General features: G+C 40.7%; 1 protein-coding gene and 1 pseudogene across 4 annotated transcripts in view; both read left to right on the top strand.

Annotated features, from left to right (window-relative positions):
• The window catches only part of DNAH12 (dynein axonemal heavy chain 12), a 91,570-nt gene that overhangs the window by 28,795 nt on the left and 47,021 nt on the right, over positions 1 to 15,754 (top strand). For all 4 annotated transcript variants that reach the window (XM_053377883.1, XM_053377882.1, XM_053377884.1 and 1 more), the window contains exons 20-32: positions 161 to 355; positions 1,149 to 1,270; positions 1,391 to 1,673; positions 3,582 to 3,701; positions 4,618 to 4,774; positions 5,473 to 5,645; positions 6,445 to 6,597; positions 8,177 to 8,416; positions 9,312 to 9,557; positions 11,825 to 11,944; positions 13,714 to 13,823; positions 14,339 to 14,522; positions 15,281 to 15,421. In XM_053377883.1, the coding sequence (XP_053233858.1) occupies positions 161 to 355; positions 1,149 to 1,270; positions 1,391 to 1,673; positions 3,582 to 3,701; positions 4,618 to 4,774; positions 5,473 to 5,645; positions 6,445 to 6,597; positions 8,177 to 8,416; positions 9,312 to 9,557; positions 11,825 to 11,944; positions 13,714 to 13,823; positions 14,339 to 14,522; positions 15,281 to 15,421 (2,244 nt within the window). The remainder of the gene's footprint in view (positions 1 to 160; positions 356 to 1,148; positions 1,271 to 1,390; positions 1,674 to 3,581; positions 3,702 to 4,617; positions 4,775 to 5,472; positions 5,646 to 6,444; positions 6,598 to 8,176; positions 8,417 to 9,311; positions 9,558 to 11,824; positions 11,945 to 13,713; positions 13,824 to 14,338; positions 14,523 to 15,280; positions 15,422 to 15,754) is intronic.
• Positions 11,169 to 11,271, top strand: LOC128409668 (uncharacterized; annotated as a pseudogene).

Genomic DNA, 15,754 nt, shown 5'->3' with positions numbered 1-15,754 from the left:
GTTTATGGCGTTTGAAAACTGAAATAGTCAACGGAGACGTTCGAAAACCAAGGTACCACTGTATATATATCAGTTGTTTTATTTTCATGCCTTTTATTTTTGTCTTTTGCTTTACATGCTGTGGATGTCTTACGCAAATAACTATACTGTGTTTTTTAAGGAATGGGAAGATCGCTTGATTAGGATTCAAGAGACTATTGATGAGTGGTTGAAAGTACAGGCTCAGTGGCTTTACTTAGAACCAATCTTTTCTTCAGAGGACATCATGCAACAGATGCCAGAGGAGGGACGTCAGTTCCAGACGGTGGATAGATACTGGAAAGACATTATGAAATACTGTGCCAAAGACCCCAAGGTGAAGTAGTAATGATGAGCCTGTAGTTAGCAGGTGAAACAAACCACAAGTTCTTAAACTATGCACAAGAACATTTCAGGTTGTTCTTCTTTCTTTTCGTAGCCATTGTGCCCACCACAAAGGTCGTATCTGCCAGAGAATACAAAATAGCAGTCAGAATTAAAATCAATTCAAAATCAATTAAAATCAATTAAAATCAAAAGCAGTCCTTGTTAGCACACAGAAGATCTTACACATACCCTCAAACAGAACTTTTTTCAGGGGCAACTTGCTGGAACTTACTTCCGGCACCTCAGGAGGGGGCCATTGGGAGGCATTCATGGTGAGTTCCTGCACCTCTTTTTCTAGAAAAATAACACTGCCCTCAAGGCTCTCCTTATCCCAACCATATTTACGAATTCAAAGAAAATGTAGACTGTAACTAAAAACTTCAGTATACTTGAGACTAATAATTAGATTTTAAAAACTGACAAAAGTTGTGGATGAGAGTTAGTGGGTCCATCTACAAACAGGGGCGGAGATCAGGTGGACAAATACAATTGGTACTCACTGTCTTCATTTCTCCCCAATCTGCAGTATACTGGGGGTCTTCCCCACCCAGTTCACATTCCCCACCCAGTGAAATTAATGGTGTGGGCTGCAGCAAAAAGGCAACAGCACTGCAGGCAATGGATGCAGGGCGGAACAGAAAACAATGTCTTTTTATATGACCAATGGATTGATATTTTGTTTGTATTACAATTTTATTCTCCACTGTGAAGGTGTGCTTATTAAATAACCTGTTGTTTTTTAGGTTCTTGCTGCTACTTCATTGACAGGCTTATTGGAAAAGCTTCAGAATTGTAATGAACTTCTGGACAAAATAATGAGAGGACTGAATGCATATCTTGAGAAAAAGCGTCTCTTTTTCCCGCGGTATGCTGAGTGTTGATTGTCATTAAGCTGGAATAAATATTTATTATTCTCGATTAGTATTTGATTCCAAACAAATATAGGCAGTCATAGAAACTTAATGCATTTGTACTTTCTTTTCAGCTTTTTCTTCTTGTCTAATGATGAAATGTTGGAGATCCTGTCAGAGACTAAAGACCCTCTCAGAGTCCAGCCTCACTTGAAAAAGTGTTTTGAGGGCATTTCTAAACTGGAATTTCTTTCCAATCTGGACATTAAGTCAATGTTCAGCACTGAAGGTGAACGGGTGGAGTTTATTTCAACAATCTCAACTTCTGAAGCTCGAGGTGCTGTGGAGAAGTGGCTAATACAAGTGGAAGATATCATGCTGAAAAGTATACATGATGTCATTACAAGGTCAAGACTGGTATGTTTTCCGTTAAATATATAGAATCTGATCTTGCCAAACATGCATGCATTTCGTTTATTTGATTTCAGGCTAGTTCTGTTCTGTTTTTAGAATCCTATTCTTTTTTCTTCTTGCTATTTAAGCAAGTAAAAACTGAAGTTACTAGAGGCAGAATTGCACACACACACAAAAATCATAATGGAACAATGAATTCAATGAGAATTTTGTATCTGTGAGGACTTAGCTATATTGTTCCACTTACTGTCATCCAACATATAAAACTGGATTGTTATAGCTGTTGAATTCAAGCCAAAAGCCAGAGGAATTGGCCACCCTCCAGGTGCCCGGCTTGAATCCTTGTTGACCTCCCTGCCAGTGACTCCCGGCAAGACCAGGGGAGGTCTTCAATCGGCGATCCTCCTCTAACGTGAGAAGAACACACCACTTCTCCCCCTCCCATTGCCAGGGAGGGGAAAGAGACAGACAGAAATGTATCTACATGCCTTTATTCCTGTCTTTCCAGCAGTACAGAGAAATCATGTCTGTACACTCTCATCACCAACTGCAGAGAGAGAATAACTCCACCCATGTACTTCCAGTACAGGGTCATGTGACACTCTGAGCTAACATCCGGTGCTCAGTGCACAGAATAGACTGTCCCTGGTTCCCACGGTACAGTCCCATAACATTCACATCCTGTTTTGCATTCCGGCCACCTGGAGCTCGCTTCTGCATTGCTCCTTTTTCGTAACAATAGCAACTAATACATTGAATTCTTTTTTAGTAAAATGTAAATGAGAACAAAGGGGGGGGGAGTTTTCTGATATTCAGTCATAGCTCATGTTGCGTCCACTTCAGGTTACGTGTTTTCGTGTTGCATTCTGCGACAACCTGGAAGTACTGGAATGGGGTACTTCCGGGTTTCACCGCTCGTGCATGCGCAGAAGTGCTAAATCGTGCATGCGCAGAAGCGCTAAATTGTGTCATACACGTGTGCAGACACGGCGCTTCGGCTTGCATCAGTTCCGTCTTACAGACGGGTCTCCAGAACAGATCTGTTCCATAACACAAGGTTCCACTGTATTACATTTACTTAAAATGGGGGTGGGGAAGCTGCGGCCCTCTAAGTGTTGTTGGACTCATAACTCTCCCATCTGCCCCATTCAGTATGACCAATAGTCGGAAATTATGGGAGCTGTAGTCTGGCAACATATGGGGAACTTCTCCAGTGGACACTGCCCAGTCCTCCTCATGATACTTCTAGTGCCCTTGAGACACTCGCTTCAGATGAATTCAATGAATCCTTCCCTATCACTGATCTAAAAGACAACCTAGATATAAATATTTTACAATACTGGACACAGTTACCTGTGTTTAATCTGTGGAAATCTGTGATGTGAACACATTATAGAAGGAGGAGGGGGAGACTAATGAATGACTTTTTTGCACTGGTTGATATGGAAGATGTTGGAGATTGACCCAGACATAAACACTATACAGTGGTACCTCGGGTTACAGATGCTTCAGGTTACAGACGCTTCAGGTTACAGACTCTGCTAACCCAGAAATAGTACCTTGGGTTAAGAATTTTGCTTCAGGATGAGAACAGAAATCGTGCGGCGGGGGCAGCGGGAGGCCCCATTAGCTAAAGTGGTACCTCAGGTTAAGAACAGTTTCAGGTTAAGAACGGACCTCCAGAACAAATTAAGTTCTTAACCTGAGGTACCACTGTACTTTTTACAAGGGAGTGAGCACTGAGTGATTTCATAACAATTTGACTTCACCCGCAGAGACACACTCCTCCTCAGACTGATGGATGCCAACAACAACAACTATGATTTCATAATAGGTTGTATAAATGATTTAGTTTAATAGTTTCAGTGGTTAGTAGTGATCCTGTTGGGCAATGTCTTTTACTTTTCCTAGGCATATCCAGAAACAGAAAGAAAAGATTGGGTGAGAGAATGGCCTGGTCAAGTAGTTATTTGTGTCTCACAAATGTTCTGGACAAGTGAAGTACACGAAGCCATAGCTAGTGGCCCAGAGGTATGGTGACTGCACAAAGCTTTTTGTTTCCTGGCTTTGGTACTTTGTTCACATTGAGCCATATTCAATTTAGATGTTTATGAAATTGTCAACAGCCTCTTTGAATTAATAATGCTTAATATAATTTCATAAAATAAATATTTCATGTTAATTTTCCTCTTTTTCCCTTGAAGTAAAACTGAACACAACAATTAAAAATGAATCCTAATACTCAGGCAGGTAAAATACAACTAAATATTTGGAGGGACAGATAAATATCAGATACTGAATGTGCACAAATGAGCTCTTGAAATGTTTCACCCTACTTGTGGAGAAAATTTCAGGAGAAAAAAAGCCTGAGGATTTTTCACTGAAAATTGTCTTCTGAGAAATTTCAGCTCTATATATGAGAAGCTGTTGTTCATTTTACCCTATGAACTCCCAATGACATAAATCCTTTTGTAATATTAAATACCAGCACCCCAATCCAACAATTGTCTTTTTAGTGCAAGAGCTTTACACACACACACACACACACACACACACACACACACAAGCTTCTAAGATCTTCCCAGCTAATTTTGGTACAGAGACCATGTTCTTGCTCACAGAACAATATGTGCTGATTATTTATTTATTTATTTATTTATTTATTATATACTGCCCTTCATCAGAAGATCACAGGGTGGTTTCCAACATAAAAACACAAAATACATAACATAATACCAAAAAACACCCCAGTAAATATGAATGGGAATCTCTTATGCAAGCCAGATCTACCTGACTGGGGCATCTATATTAAAAATTGGTATAGCAATCACTAATGAGCTTTTGAATAAATAAATCACAGGATATTAATATAGAGAGACTACTAAGCTTCCTCTTGGTAGTTGTTTGTGGCAGATAGAATTTATCAAAATCCATTTTCATTCTGCAGGGCTTAAAGAATTATTACGCTAACCTTCAGTTTCAGTTAAATGATATTGTGGAGCTGGTAAGAGGGAAGTTGTCTAAACAAACAAGGACCACACTGGGTGCTTTGGTTACTATTGATGTGCACGCTAGAGATGTCGTCATGGAAATGATTGAAAGTGGTATGTAACCTAATAGCTTGTTCTTGTTTGTCATAGAATAAATGAGAATATTAATACATTGCCTGATATTTCTCTGTTGCTCCGGGAAATCATTGCTTTTTAAACTAATATTCTCAATTTTAAAATATTGATTTTATTATTTTAAGACATACAGTGGTACCTCCGGTTACGAACTTAATTCGTTCCGAGGTCTATTCTTAACCTGAGGCGCACTTTCGCTAATGGGGCCTTCTGCTGCTGCTGCTCTGTCAGCGCACGACTTCCACTTGCATCCCAGGGCAAAGTTTGCTCCTGGGAGCATCTACTTCTGGGTTAGCGGAGCTTGTTACCCAAAGCATTTGTAAGGAGGATGATACATAACACAAGGTTCCACTGTATACCCATTGCTTTAACACCAGTGCTTTTTTTTCTAAAAAAATGTTTAGGGGTACTCTCATTTTGACTCAAGAAAATCACCATTTTATAGTTCAAATCGGGGGAAATAAATACAGTAAATGGACAAAAGTACAAAGATTCACAAAATGTTTAGGGGTATGCGTACCCCTGCGCACCCCCAGAAAAAAGCACTGTTTAAGATGAAAGAAAAATTGGAGCTGACAGCTGCAACTTCAAAACATTTTGTTTCCCCTTCCTACTTCCTTTCCATGGTATGCTGAGGAGTAGAGCCTAAGACATTTCCCATGGTTGTATTATTTCAGGTGTGTTGCATGAAACAGATTTTCAATGGCTTGCTCAGTTACGGTATTACTGGGAGTATGAGAATGTCCGGGTGCGCATCATCAATTGCAATGTAAAATATGCATATGAATACCTTGGCAACTCTCCTCGGCTTGTCATCACTCCTCTTACAGACAGATGTTACCGTACTCTGGTATGCTTTTTAATATAAAATTGCTAATAAGAATTCTTATAAATCTGAATTAGCTACAATGAGGCATATTCTCCACCTATGTTTATGACAGTAGCTTTTAGAGATTTTGTCTCGTTGAGGTTCTCAGAACTACTGTATTAAACTCTCTGACAATAAGGGAAGCTCTCTTGACTCCATTAAATTCAATGGGACTAAAGCATTAATGTTCTCTTTACTGGGAACATAGTTTAAAATTTAAAACTGATTCTGATTAGTTGTAAATAAAATTGTGAGACAAGGCAAATATAGATCTTTTTGTTCTAGATTGCAGGTCTCTTAGTAATGCAGCAAAAAATATCTTCTTAAACTGATCAGTGAATCAAAGAAAGTAACACCTGTGCTGTTGCAGGTTATTTCATTAGCACTATGAAAAAGTTGAAGAAAATATGATAAAGTTGACATTAGGAATGAAGAATGGAAATAGAAAAATGGATAGAGAAATAGAGATGATTGATGTGTATGTTTGCATTAGAATTTGTGCAGGTGTATTTTACCGAGCGGAACAACAGAAACCTGGGATAAATAGATGAATAAATAATGGTTTAGGGTGAGAGAGAGCAAAAACAAAAGAAGAGAAGAATTTGGTGGGAGGTGAGAATGCAGTGACAAAGTATGCAAGGCAATGTGTAAGAAAATAAGGGGGAGGGTACATGTTTTCTACAATATTTCATCTCTGCCATATACAACTGGATGTAGGTTTTTTTGTATCCAAACATATTGTGACTTCTGAAATATTTTCATGAACTTTTCTTATTCTTAGATTGGAGCATTTTATTTAAATCTTGGTGGTGCTCCAGAGGGCCCAGCTGGGACAGGTAAAACAGAGACCACCAAAGATTTGGCTAAAGCTCTTGCCGTGCAATGTGTTGTCTTCAACTGTTCTGATGGGCTTGATTACCTAGCCATGGGGAAGGTAAATTGAACCAATCTTTTATTGTTTGATTTCCAGTTTTTAAAGGTGGTACTGTTCTTCATTTTCACTAGATGCTCAACTTTAACAAAAACATTTAAAAACAATAACACATACCTTGGTCACCAATCCAATTGTGCACAGAACTGTACAGTTAACTTCACAACTATCAGTTGAATCAAAGGCCATTGCAAGGGGGAAAGGGGCCTGCTCTGAATCAGGTGCAAAGCCCAGGAGACCCCAGAGGACAGCCCCCAACATTTCATCCCTAGGGGTGAAAGGAGACCAGCAGCGCCTCCTTTTCACCAAGAGGCTGCTGTAGAGGGCTGTGTGTTCCTTGGAGGCCAGATCTGCTACCCCTGTGGATCCTGCTGCTTGAGGTGGTCACCTCATCTTGCCTCATGGGTTGGCCAGCCCAGGAACGTCTTCTCTATTCCTGGAAGTTACAAATATCAACAACTACTAAGTACATTGTCAAGAAGGGCATCCATCCTGGTACTTAAGCTGCAGTCCTATGCAAACTTAACTTGGGAGTCTGAGTAAATTTGCAGAGGATCTTTCTCTTTAAATACAGTCGTACCTCGGCCCCCAAACACCTTGGGAGTCAAACGTTCTGGCTCCCGAACGATCGAAAACCAGAAGTGAGTATTCCAGTTTTGAATGTTCTTTTGGAATCCAAACTTCCAATGGGGCTTCTGCGGCTTCCAATTGGCTGCAGGAGCTTCCTGCAACCAATCAGAAGTTGCATTTTGGAAGTCGAACATTTCGGAAGTTGAACAGACTTCCGGAACAGATTCTGTTCGACTTCCAAGGTACAACTGTACTTCATCAATACATTGTGCTTTGAAACTTTGAGGAGTCAGGATAGTTTGACAAGACAGAGGTTGCTAATGTGTCCAAACCAAACAAGTTCTGCAGGTCTTTTAAAAAATGCAATTGAAGCAGTATCCAGGAACATAATTAATGCTGCTGCAATCAAAGAATACACATTTGATGTGATTCGCTTGGGCACTTGTTAAACAGATTCTAAGGCAAGTAATGTACTGCCAGCTTTGGAACTGATTTTAAAATGTTCTTGCAAAATTATTTTTAGTGTTTGAACAGCCCACAGCCACACATGAACTCATACAGCCCTTATAAGTTAAAGTACAGTTTCTCATAAGAGTGCTTTTGATCTGATTTAATTGGTTTCACTACTTCATCAGCTCTTATGGGGTTGGTTAAATAGCTGTAACTGGGAGTTAGGAAACATGAAGAGAACAGACTTCACTTCCATCACTGCCTCTCTGGTATTTATGTATTTATTAAGTTACCAGTAGTTGATCAGGAGGACTACTGTCATGATAGCTGTAACAGGGAAATAATTCCTGCTTCTTCACAGAAATCATTTCCTGTACACAGTCTAAGCAAGCAACAATTATATAGAGGAACCCCATTTTTTTCATTTGCCTAATACAGCTAGATTTGATGAGGCTGTAAGAATAGTAGTAAATAAATATTCCCAAAGCATCACAATACTCCTTTTTATATTTTGGAAATATTGCTTAGTTATATAATGCCTGGCTTACCATTTTGTTTCTAGTTTTTCAAGGGGTTGGCCTCTTCAGGTGCTTGGGCCTGCTTTGATGAATTCAATCGCATTGAGTTGGAAGTCCTGTCTGTAGTGGCTCAGCAGATCCTTTGCATCCAGAGGGCTATACAGCTGAAGCTGGAGACGTTTAATTTCGAAGGGACTGAACTGAAGCTGAACCCCAACTGCTTTGTTGCTATTACTATGAATCCAGGTTACGCAGGGCGCTCTGAACTGCCGGACAATCTCAAGGTAAAATAGTGAAAGAAAAACCATGTTGACTGAGAGTCATTTCAGATACTGCTTTTAAAAGCATGATTTCTCTAAAAATCGTTTTAAGATCTGTGCATACTTCTAAACTCCTTTCAGGAGTGAGACTACTGCTGGCTGAGCTGTCCCAAGGCAAGGTGAGTGGGGTTTGGGGTGGGGGGAGCCTTTAAAATAAGAGTTTGTCTTACACCACCCTTTTTCAAGTGTAACGTCTGCTGGATTGCTAGGTCATGTGACTGAGCTGAATCAGTTTTGAATAGGAGTAAACCTATCCCTACCCCATGTTCCTGCCAAGCTCCACCACTCCTCCAGAATGTCCCCTTCTCATGACTGAGCTGGCTGAGTCCCAGTTGGGCCAGGATGGAGAACTGAGATACTCTGGCATATCTCTGAGCTGGGATGAGGGATTTTAGTCAGTGTAGCCCCAGCTGAGCCACAGACCTGCCTATTCCAAACTCTGCTCATAGCAGATTTTGCATTTGGCTTGCTCCCTATGCATGGCATATAAGTGGTGGTCAAATAGTAGCTTTCTTGCTCTGGAAATTTTTGGAAAAAACAGTTCAGTAGGTTTTTTTGTATGGTTCAGCTTGGATGGCAAGTCCTCTCTTCTTTAATAAGAGGGTGCTTAGCAGCTATGTGATAAAGTTTCCAGAACAATTGTATGAAAATTCATTAAACATTTGTGGAGGTGTTTTTTTTGTTAAAGTGAAAGACAAATGTATATATTAATAAGCATACTAGTGCCACTGAAAAAATATAGCCTTGGAGGGGGGCAGAATTGCCATACTTTCTTCCCCTCCCCCAATTTGTTCATATATTTTATTTTTCGATTTTTGAATTTTTTTCACAATCGTACTTTCCTTGATGTGCCTTTTAGGTCCTCTTCCGAACTGTTGCCATGATGGTTCCTAACTATGCTCTCATTGCTGAAATCTCTCTCTATTCATATGGGTTTCTGAATGCTAAACCTTTATCAGTGAAAATAGTAATGACCTACAGATTGTGCTCGGAACAGCTTTCATCTCAGTTCCATTATGACTATGGTATGCGTGCAGTCAAAGCAGTGCTGATAGCTGCTGGCAATCTAAAACTGAAATTCCCTTTTGAAAATGAAGATATACTGGTAAGTGGCACATTATTAACTTGACTTTAGAAATAGTCATTAGTTCTCAAATGGACTTAGAACATTTTAGTATCTTGCTGTTTTATCCCATTCCAGTAACATTGGTGTAATTTTTCCATGTATGAAATTTAGAAGATCAGCTAGCAGATGTCTTTGTAGTTCAGTGGTCTAAAGCAGTTCAGTTCAGTGATGTCAGTACACAGTGGACTCCTGTATGACCAGTGAGAGGTGCAAAATGAGGAGAGGGAGGAGCCTGAGGAGAGTCCCAGGGGCCACATTCAGCCCCTGGGTCTGATGTTCCCCACACAGTTTAAATGAATATTTTTTTGTGATGAATTATAAATAAAGTCAAGAACAGTACAGACATACTTTGGTTTTCGAACAGCCTAGTTCTCAAACGTTTTGGCTCCCAAAAGATCAAAACTTGGAAGTGACTGTTCCAGTTTTTGAATATTCTTTTGGAAGCCAAAACGTTCGAGGACTAGGCTGTTTGAAAACCAACGCACGTCTGTACTGTTCTTGACTTTATTTATAAAAAGGTAAAGGGACCCCTGACCATTAGATCCAGTCGTGACCAACTCTGGGGTTGCGGCGCTCATCTCGCTTTATTGGCCAAGGGAGCCGGCGTACAGCTTCTGGGTCAGAGCAGTGCACAGAAACGCCGTTTACCTTCCCGCAGGAGCGGTACCTATTTATCTACTTGCACTTTGATGTGCTTTCGAACTGCTAGGTTGGCAGGAGCAGGGACCGAGCAACGGAAGCTCATCCCATCGCGGGGATTCAAACCGCTGACCTTCTGATCAGCAAGTCCTAGGCTCTATGGTTTAACCCACAGCGCCACGCATGTCCCCAATTTATAATTCATCACAAAATTGGTAGGGCTTCTGCACCTTCTGATTGGCTGCAGGAGCTTCCTGCAGCCATTCAGAAGCCACGCTTTGGTTTTTGAACGTTTTGGAAGTTAAACAGACTTCCGGAACAGATTCCGTTCAACTTCCAAGATACGACTGTACTAGAAATACCAGAGAGAGTCTTGTGTGTCCTTAAAGACTGACAGCTACATTGTGGCATAAGCTTTCATATACCAGACCCTCAGAGTACCCCAAAATTATACACTTAAGGACTTTCCCCAGCAACTGTAATACCAGCAGCAAGTGGGGGAGAAAGGTACTCCTCGTAAAAGCACAAGTGTTTTATGTCGCTTTGAACAATGTTTGCTTTGTCACCTATAGTGTTCTCCCAGGCTGCTTAAGCTAGCTGTGATCAACATAGAGATCAGCAAAACCCTCAGATAGATTGCAAATGTTAGGCATACTGATTCAACATAACTAACACTTACAAAGCCCTTTCAGTCTAGAGGTCATAGAAGTGGTTTGCCATACCCATTGTAGGAGTGAGTAATGTATCCCTTTCCCAGGCCTGTATCAAGATGGGGGAGCAAGTGGAGGCACATGCCCCAGGTGGCAGGTTAGGGCGCAGCAAAGCAGTGTATTGCTGGGTAGACAACTCTTCTAATAAGTGGAACCCGGCCAGAATAAAAGGAGTCACTGAGCATACACATGCCTCTTTCCTCCCTGATGACAATGTGCCATGGCTGGCTACAGCCCACACATCTCTTCTCGGCCTTTTGGCTAAGATCAAGTGTGGCATCTCTTCTAATAAGCAGAAGTTCCACTTATTAGAAGAGGGGTGGCTATAGAAAGGCCCACCTCCTTGCTCACCCCAGGAAGAAGAACGTGAGAAGCTGCTGTGGCAGAGGGAGATGAAGGGAAGAAATGCTCTCTTTTGTTGTGCTGTCACTTCTGCCACCAAGAGAAGGAAGCCTGCATAGACCATGAAGGGGGAACAAACATTCCACTTTGTGACTTTCCCATGGTGGCACTGCCACCAAGAGAAGGAGTTGTGTGTAGGCATTCTTCTATTGGTGGTGTCAGCGGCAGCAAGAGGCAGACATGTACTTGCAAGAGAGGAGAGTAGCAGTAAAGACTTTTGCCTTCCTATAGCTAAATATGTAGATCCAGCACTGCCCTATCCTCCCTCCCCCCAACTAATTTCTCTTTGTTGGAGACAAGTTTTGATTCATGTTAGGATTGTATTGCTTTAACTTAGCAATGTGGTTAATTATCAGCTTGAAAGAAGAATACTCGTAGGAGACACAGTGCAGTTGATAGAACTTAGTTTTTATTGCTGAGCAGCTTAATATTTGTGATATAAACTAGAACATTATTTCTTTCCAACTCTGCTACTGTTTCTCTTCCTTTGTTCAGCTCCTTCGATCAATCAAAGATGTAAATGAACCTAAGTTTTTGTCACATGACATACCTCTGTTTATGGGCATTACAAGTGATTTATTCCCTGGTATTAAGCTTCCTGAAGCTGACTACAATGTGAGTATATTTTTAGTGCATTGTTCCCCAGTAATTCTTCCAGTATTTGACAGTTTTAGCTCATGTGGTTGTCTGTTTCTAACTGAATGATGTGCTGTGTCTATTTTTTAAGTGGATTGTTTTCAAAAAACTTCAGTTCACCCAGTCTTACCATGAACCCAAAGTCTGCTTCAGAACTTGATGTGTTTGCTTATTTTATTTTCTCACATTTATATTCAGCTGCTCTTCAATCATGGAACCCAATGTAGTTGCGGTTCCCAGATGGTCAACCATTCAGGAACTGATCAGAGTCAGACCTGCTCAGCTTTAGCAAAGTGGTAGCCTCAAGTACCTTCCATCACTACTGTAGGACCAATTCTCTGTTTGTAGAAGCCCACCAGCATTTGTAATAGATAGCAAAAAGGCTTCATCCTTTTGCAATCTTTCAGTATCTACTTTAGGCTGCACTGCTACATGCGTTGTTCTTTAGTTGTTTAGTCGTGTCCAACTCTTCGTGACCCCATGGACCAGAGCACACCAGGCACTCCTGTCTTCCACTGCCTCCCACAGTTTGGTCAAACTCATGTTCGTAGCTTCGAGACCACTGTCCAACCATCTCGTCCTCTGTCGTCCCCTTCTCCTTGTGCCCTCCACCTTTCCCAACATCAGGGTCTTTTCCAGGGAGTCTTCTCTTCTCATGAGGTGGCCAAAGTATTGGAGCCTCAGCTTCAGGATCTGTCCTTCCAGTGAGCACTCAGGGTTGATTTCCTTCAGGATGGATCGGTTTGATCTTTTTGCAGTCCATGGGACTCTCAATAGTCTCCTCCAACACCACAATTCAAAAGCATCAATTCTTCGGCGATCAGCCTTCTTTATGGTCCAGCTCTCACTTCCATACATCACTACTGGGAAAACCATAGCTTTAACGATACGGATTTTTGTTAGCAAGGTCTCTACTTTTTAAGATGCTGTCTAGGTTTGTTATCGCTTTTCTCCCAAGAAGCAGGCGTCTTTTAATTTCTACACACACTTACCTACAAATAATCCCCACTGAATTCAGTGGGGCTTATTTATGAGTAGATGTGCATGTGATTGCACTGCTAGTAATCCTGACATCCATCTCATTCCTACTAGGATTATCTTCCTAGTCTCTTAGTAACTTGTCACAAACATCCCTCAAGATTTTCTTCAGCTTCCAGCTGCCACTGCCTCATGTCATTTAAAAAGAAGGTCCCCAGTCTAATGACAGCGGTCTCAATATACATACATGTGCCTTATACATGTCTATTTAGAAATAAGTCTCTTTACTGTATTTTCAATTGAGCTTACTCCAAGGTGTGTGCAGAATTGCAGTTGAAAGCTTCCAAGTAACATGTATATGATTGTGAAACACGTTCCTATGATTTTGCTCAGTTTTAAGGTGCTCACAGAGCTCCTTTCATTTTTATTTCTTCATATCCTTCAAAGTCTTTTTTTTTCTTAACTTGGTAACTACATAGTATCATTCCTTTTGTGATTCTACAACATAGCAAAATTCTGTTCATTTCTGTAAATGCATAATTTCACCTGGTTTGGATGTTTGTTGAATTCAGATTACCATTCTCTAGCCTAGTTAAACTCAACTGAAACACTTACCGGTAATTGACAATTTGAGGTGTATGAGTTGCATTTTAAGAAAAAGAAGGAAAACTGAATGTTAATCTTTTTTCAAATGAAAAGTGTGTTTGTGTACATGTGCAAATGCATACCAGAAATGAGAAATAGCTAAGATTTACCTTTTAAAATTTCAGGATTTTCTGGAATGTGCAAATGAATGCTGTAAAGCACACAATGTTCAGCCTGTTAAAGTTTTTCTAGAAAAGATGATACAGACCTATGAAATGATGATAGTTAGACATGGGTAAGTATAATTATGATAAATAATATTCATAGGTATGGGGTTCAGAAAATGGCAACCAGCCTGATCAAAGGGATAGAACAACTCACATCTGAGGAAGTGTTGCAGCATTTGGGACTTTTTAGTTTAGAGAAAAGGCAAATAAGAGGTGACATGATAGGGAAGTTAAGAAAGTTATACATGGCATGGAGAAAGTATACTTCTATCCTTCTTGGTTGACTGTGCAACCAAGTTCTTCATGGAGAACTTGATTGTACAGCTGATCCCTGCAGAAAGTAGGGTTGAATTCACAGCTATGGGTGGTGAGTTGAACACTGCTGGTTTGGCTGCATGACTGAGTTCCCTTTAGGAAAATCAGTTACACCACTGATCCCTGAAAAAATCAGCTTAGTAGTCCTACCATAGGAGCTGAATGTTCTAGCTTTTGCAATAATAAACAGTTAAATGTTTGTTCATGTTTAGTCATGAGACTTATTGGCAAAAAGGAAAATACCAAATAACAACTTTTTATTTATCAGTTTTATGCTTGTAGGTGAGCCTTTTGCCGGGAAGACCAAAGTTTTGCATGTGTTGGCAGATACACTTTCCCTTATGAATGAACGTGGGTATGGGGACGAAGAAAAGGTAGTTCACAGAACTGTGAATCCGAAAGCTATTACTATGGGACAACTTTTTGGAAGATTTGATCCAGTATCTCATGAGGTAAGTTAATCACAAAATAGAACGGAGGAGCGGGACGCAGGTGGCGCTGTGGGTTAAATCACATAGCCTAGGACTTGCCGATCAGAAGGTCGCCGTTTCGAATCCCCGCAACGGGGTGAGCTCCCGTTGTTTGGTCCCAGCTCCTGCCAACCTAGCAGTTTGAAAACACGTCGAAGTGCAAGTAGATAAATAGGTACCACTCCGGCGGGAAGGTAAACAGTATTTCCGTGCGCTGCTCTGGTTCGCCAGAAGCGGCTTAGTCATGCTGGCCACATGACCCGGAAGCTGTACGCCGGCTCCCTCGGCCAATAAAGCGAGATGAGCGCCGCAACCCCAGAGTCAGCCACAACTAGACTTAACTGTCAAGGGTCCTTTGCCTTTACCTTTTTAGAGCAGAGGAGCAGGGAGAAATAAAAAGTACCTTACAGTAATGAACCATATAAGCCCTTGGGTTGGCAGTGGGGAGGGTAGGTGGCATTGTGAACAGTGTGGGCAGGGACAGCAACCCTTAGCATTCATACAAAGAAAGGTAGTATTTTTGCACATTCTCCGCCTAGCTCATATTAATGGTAATATATCTACGTTTTATTCCAAAGTGTGTCCAGAAAACAATTTAAGCTTAGCTTTTTCCTGGATGTTTATTTGCTTAGGTTTTGTCCATTCAGTAGAACAGATTACCATATTCAAATGATTTACACAATTGGTTTCTGTTGAATGCTTCCTTCAAATTTTAAAAAGTCTTTTGTCACTTATTTTAGTGGACAGATGGCATAGTTGCCAACACTTTTCGAGAATTTGCTTTAACTGAGACACCTGATCGAAAATGGGTTGTTTTTGATGGTCCTATTGATACCCTTTGGATAGAGAGCATGAACACTGTGTTGGATGACAACAAAAAGGTAATGCCTAAGTAATCCAAATACATCAGGCAATTGTAAATTTCATTGTACACAGGTTGCACATTGACAATAAAGGTGTTGTTGTTGTTGTTGTTGTTGTTGTTGTCTTTAAAATTGTTCAAGGAATTTTAAAATGTATTGAGATAAAATAGGTTGAGAAGTTACTCATTGAGCCTTGACCCCAAATAGCTAGCTCTTTGTGTAACTACAGCACAATTGACATCACAGATGCATATTGGGTTTCAAAGAAGACTTTTAAAGAAGAAACACTTACAGGAAAGAGGAAACTGGAAAGAGTGCCAGTAGCAGAGCTGATATATAAGCAGTCAGGTC

Source organism: Podarcis raffonei, chromosome 2, assembly GCF_027172205.1.
Source record: "Podarcis raffonei isolate rPodRaf1 chromosome 2, rPodRaf1.pri, whole genome shotgun sequence".
NCBI classification, from domain to species: domain Eukaryota; kingdom Metazoa; phylum Chordata; class Lepidosauria; order Squamata; family Lacertidae; genus Podarcis; species Podarcis raffonei.
Note: the sequence above shows the minus strand (reverse complement) of the source record. Positions and strands in the feature narration are given on the sequence as shown.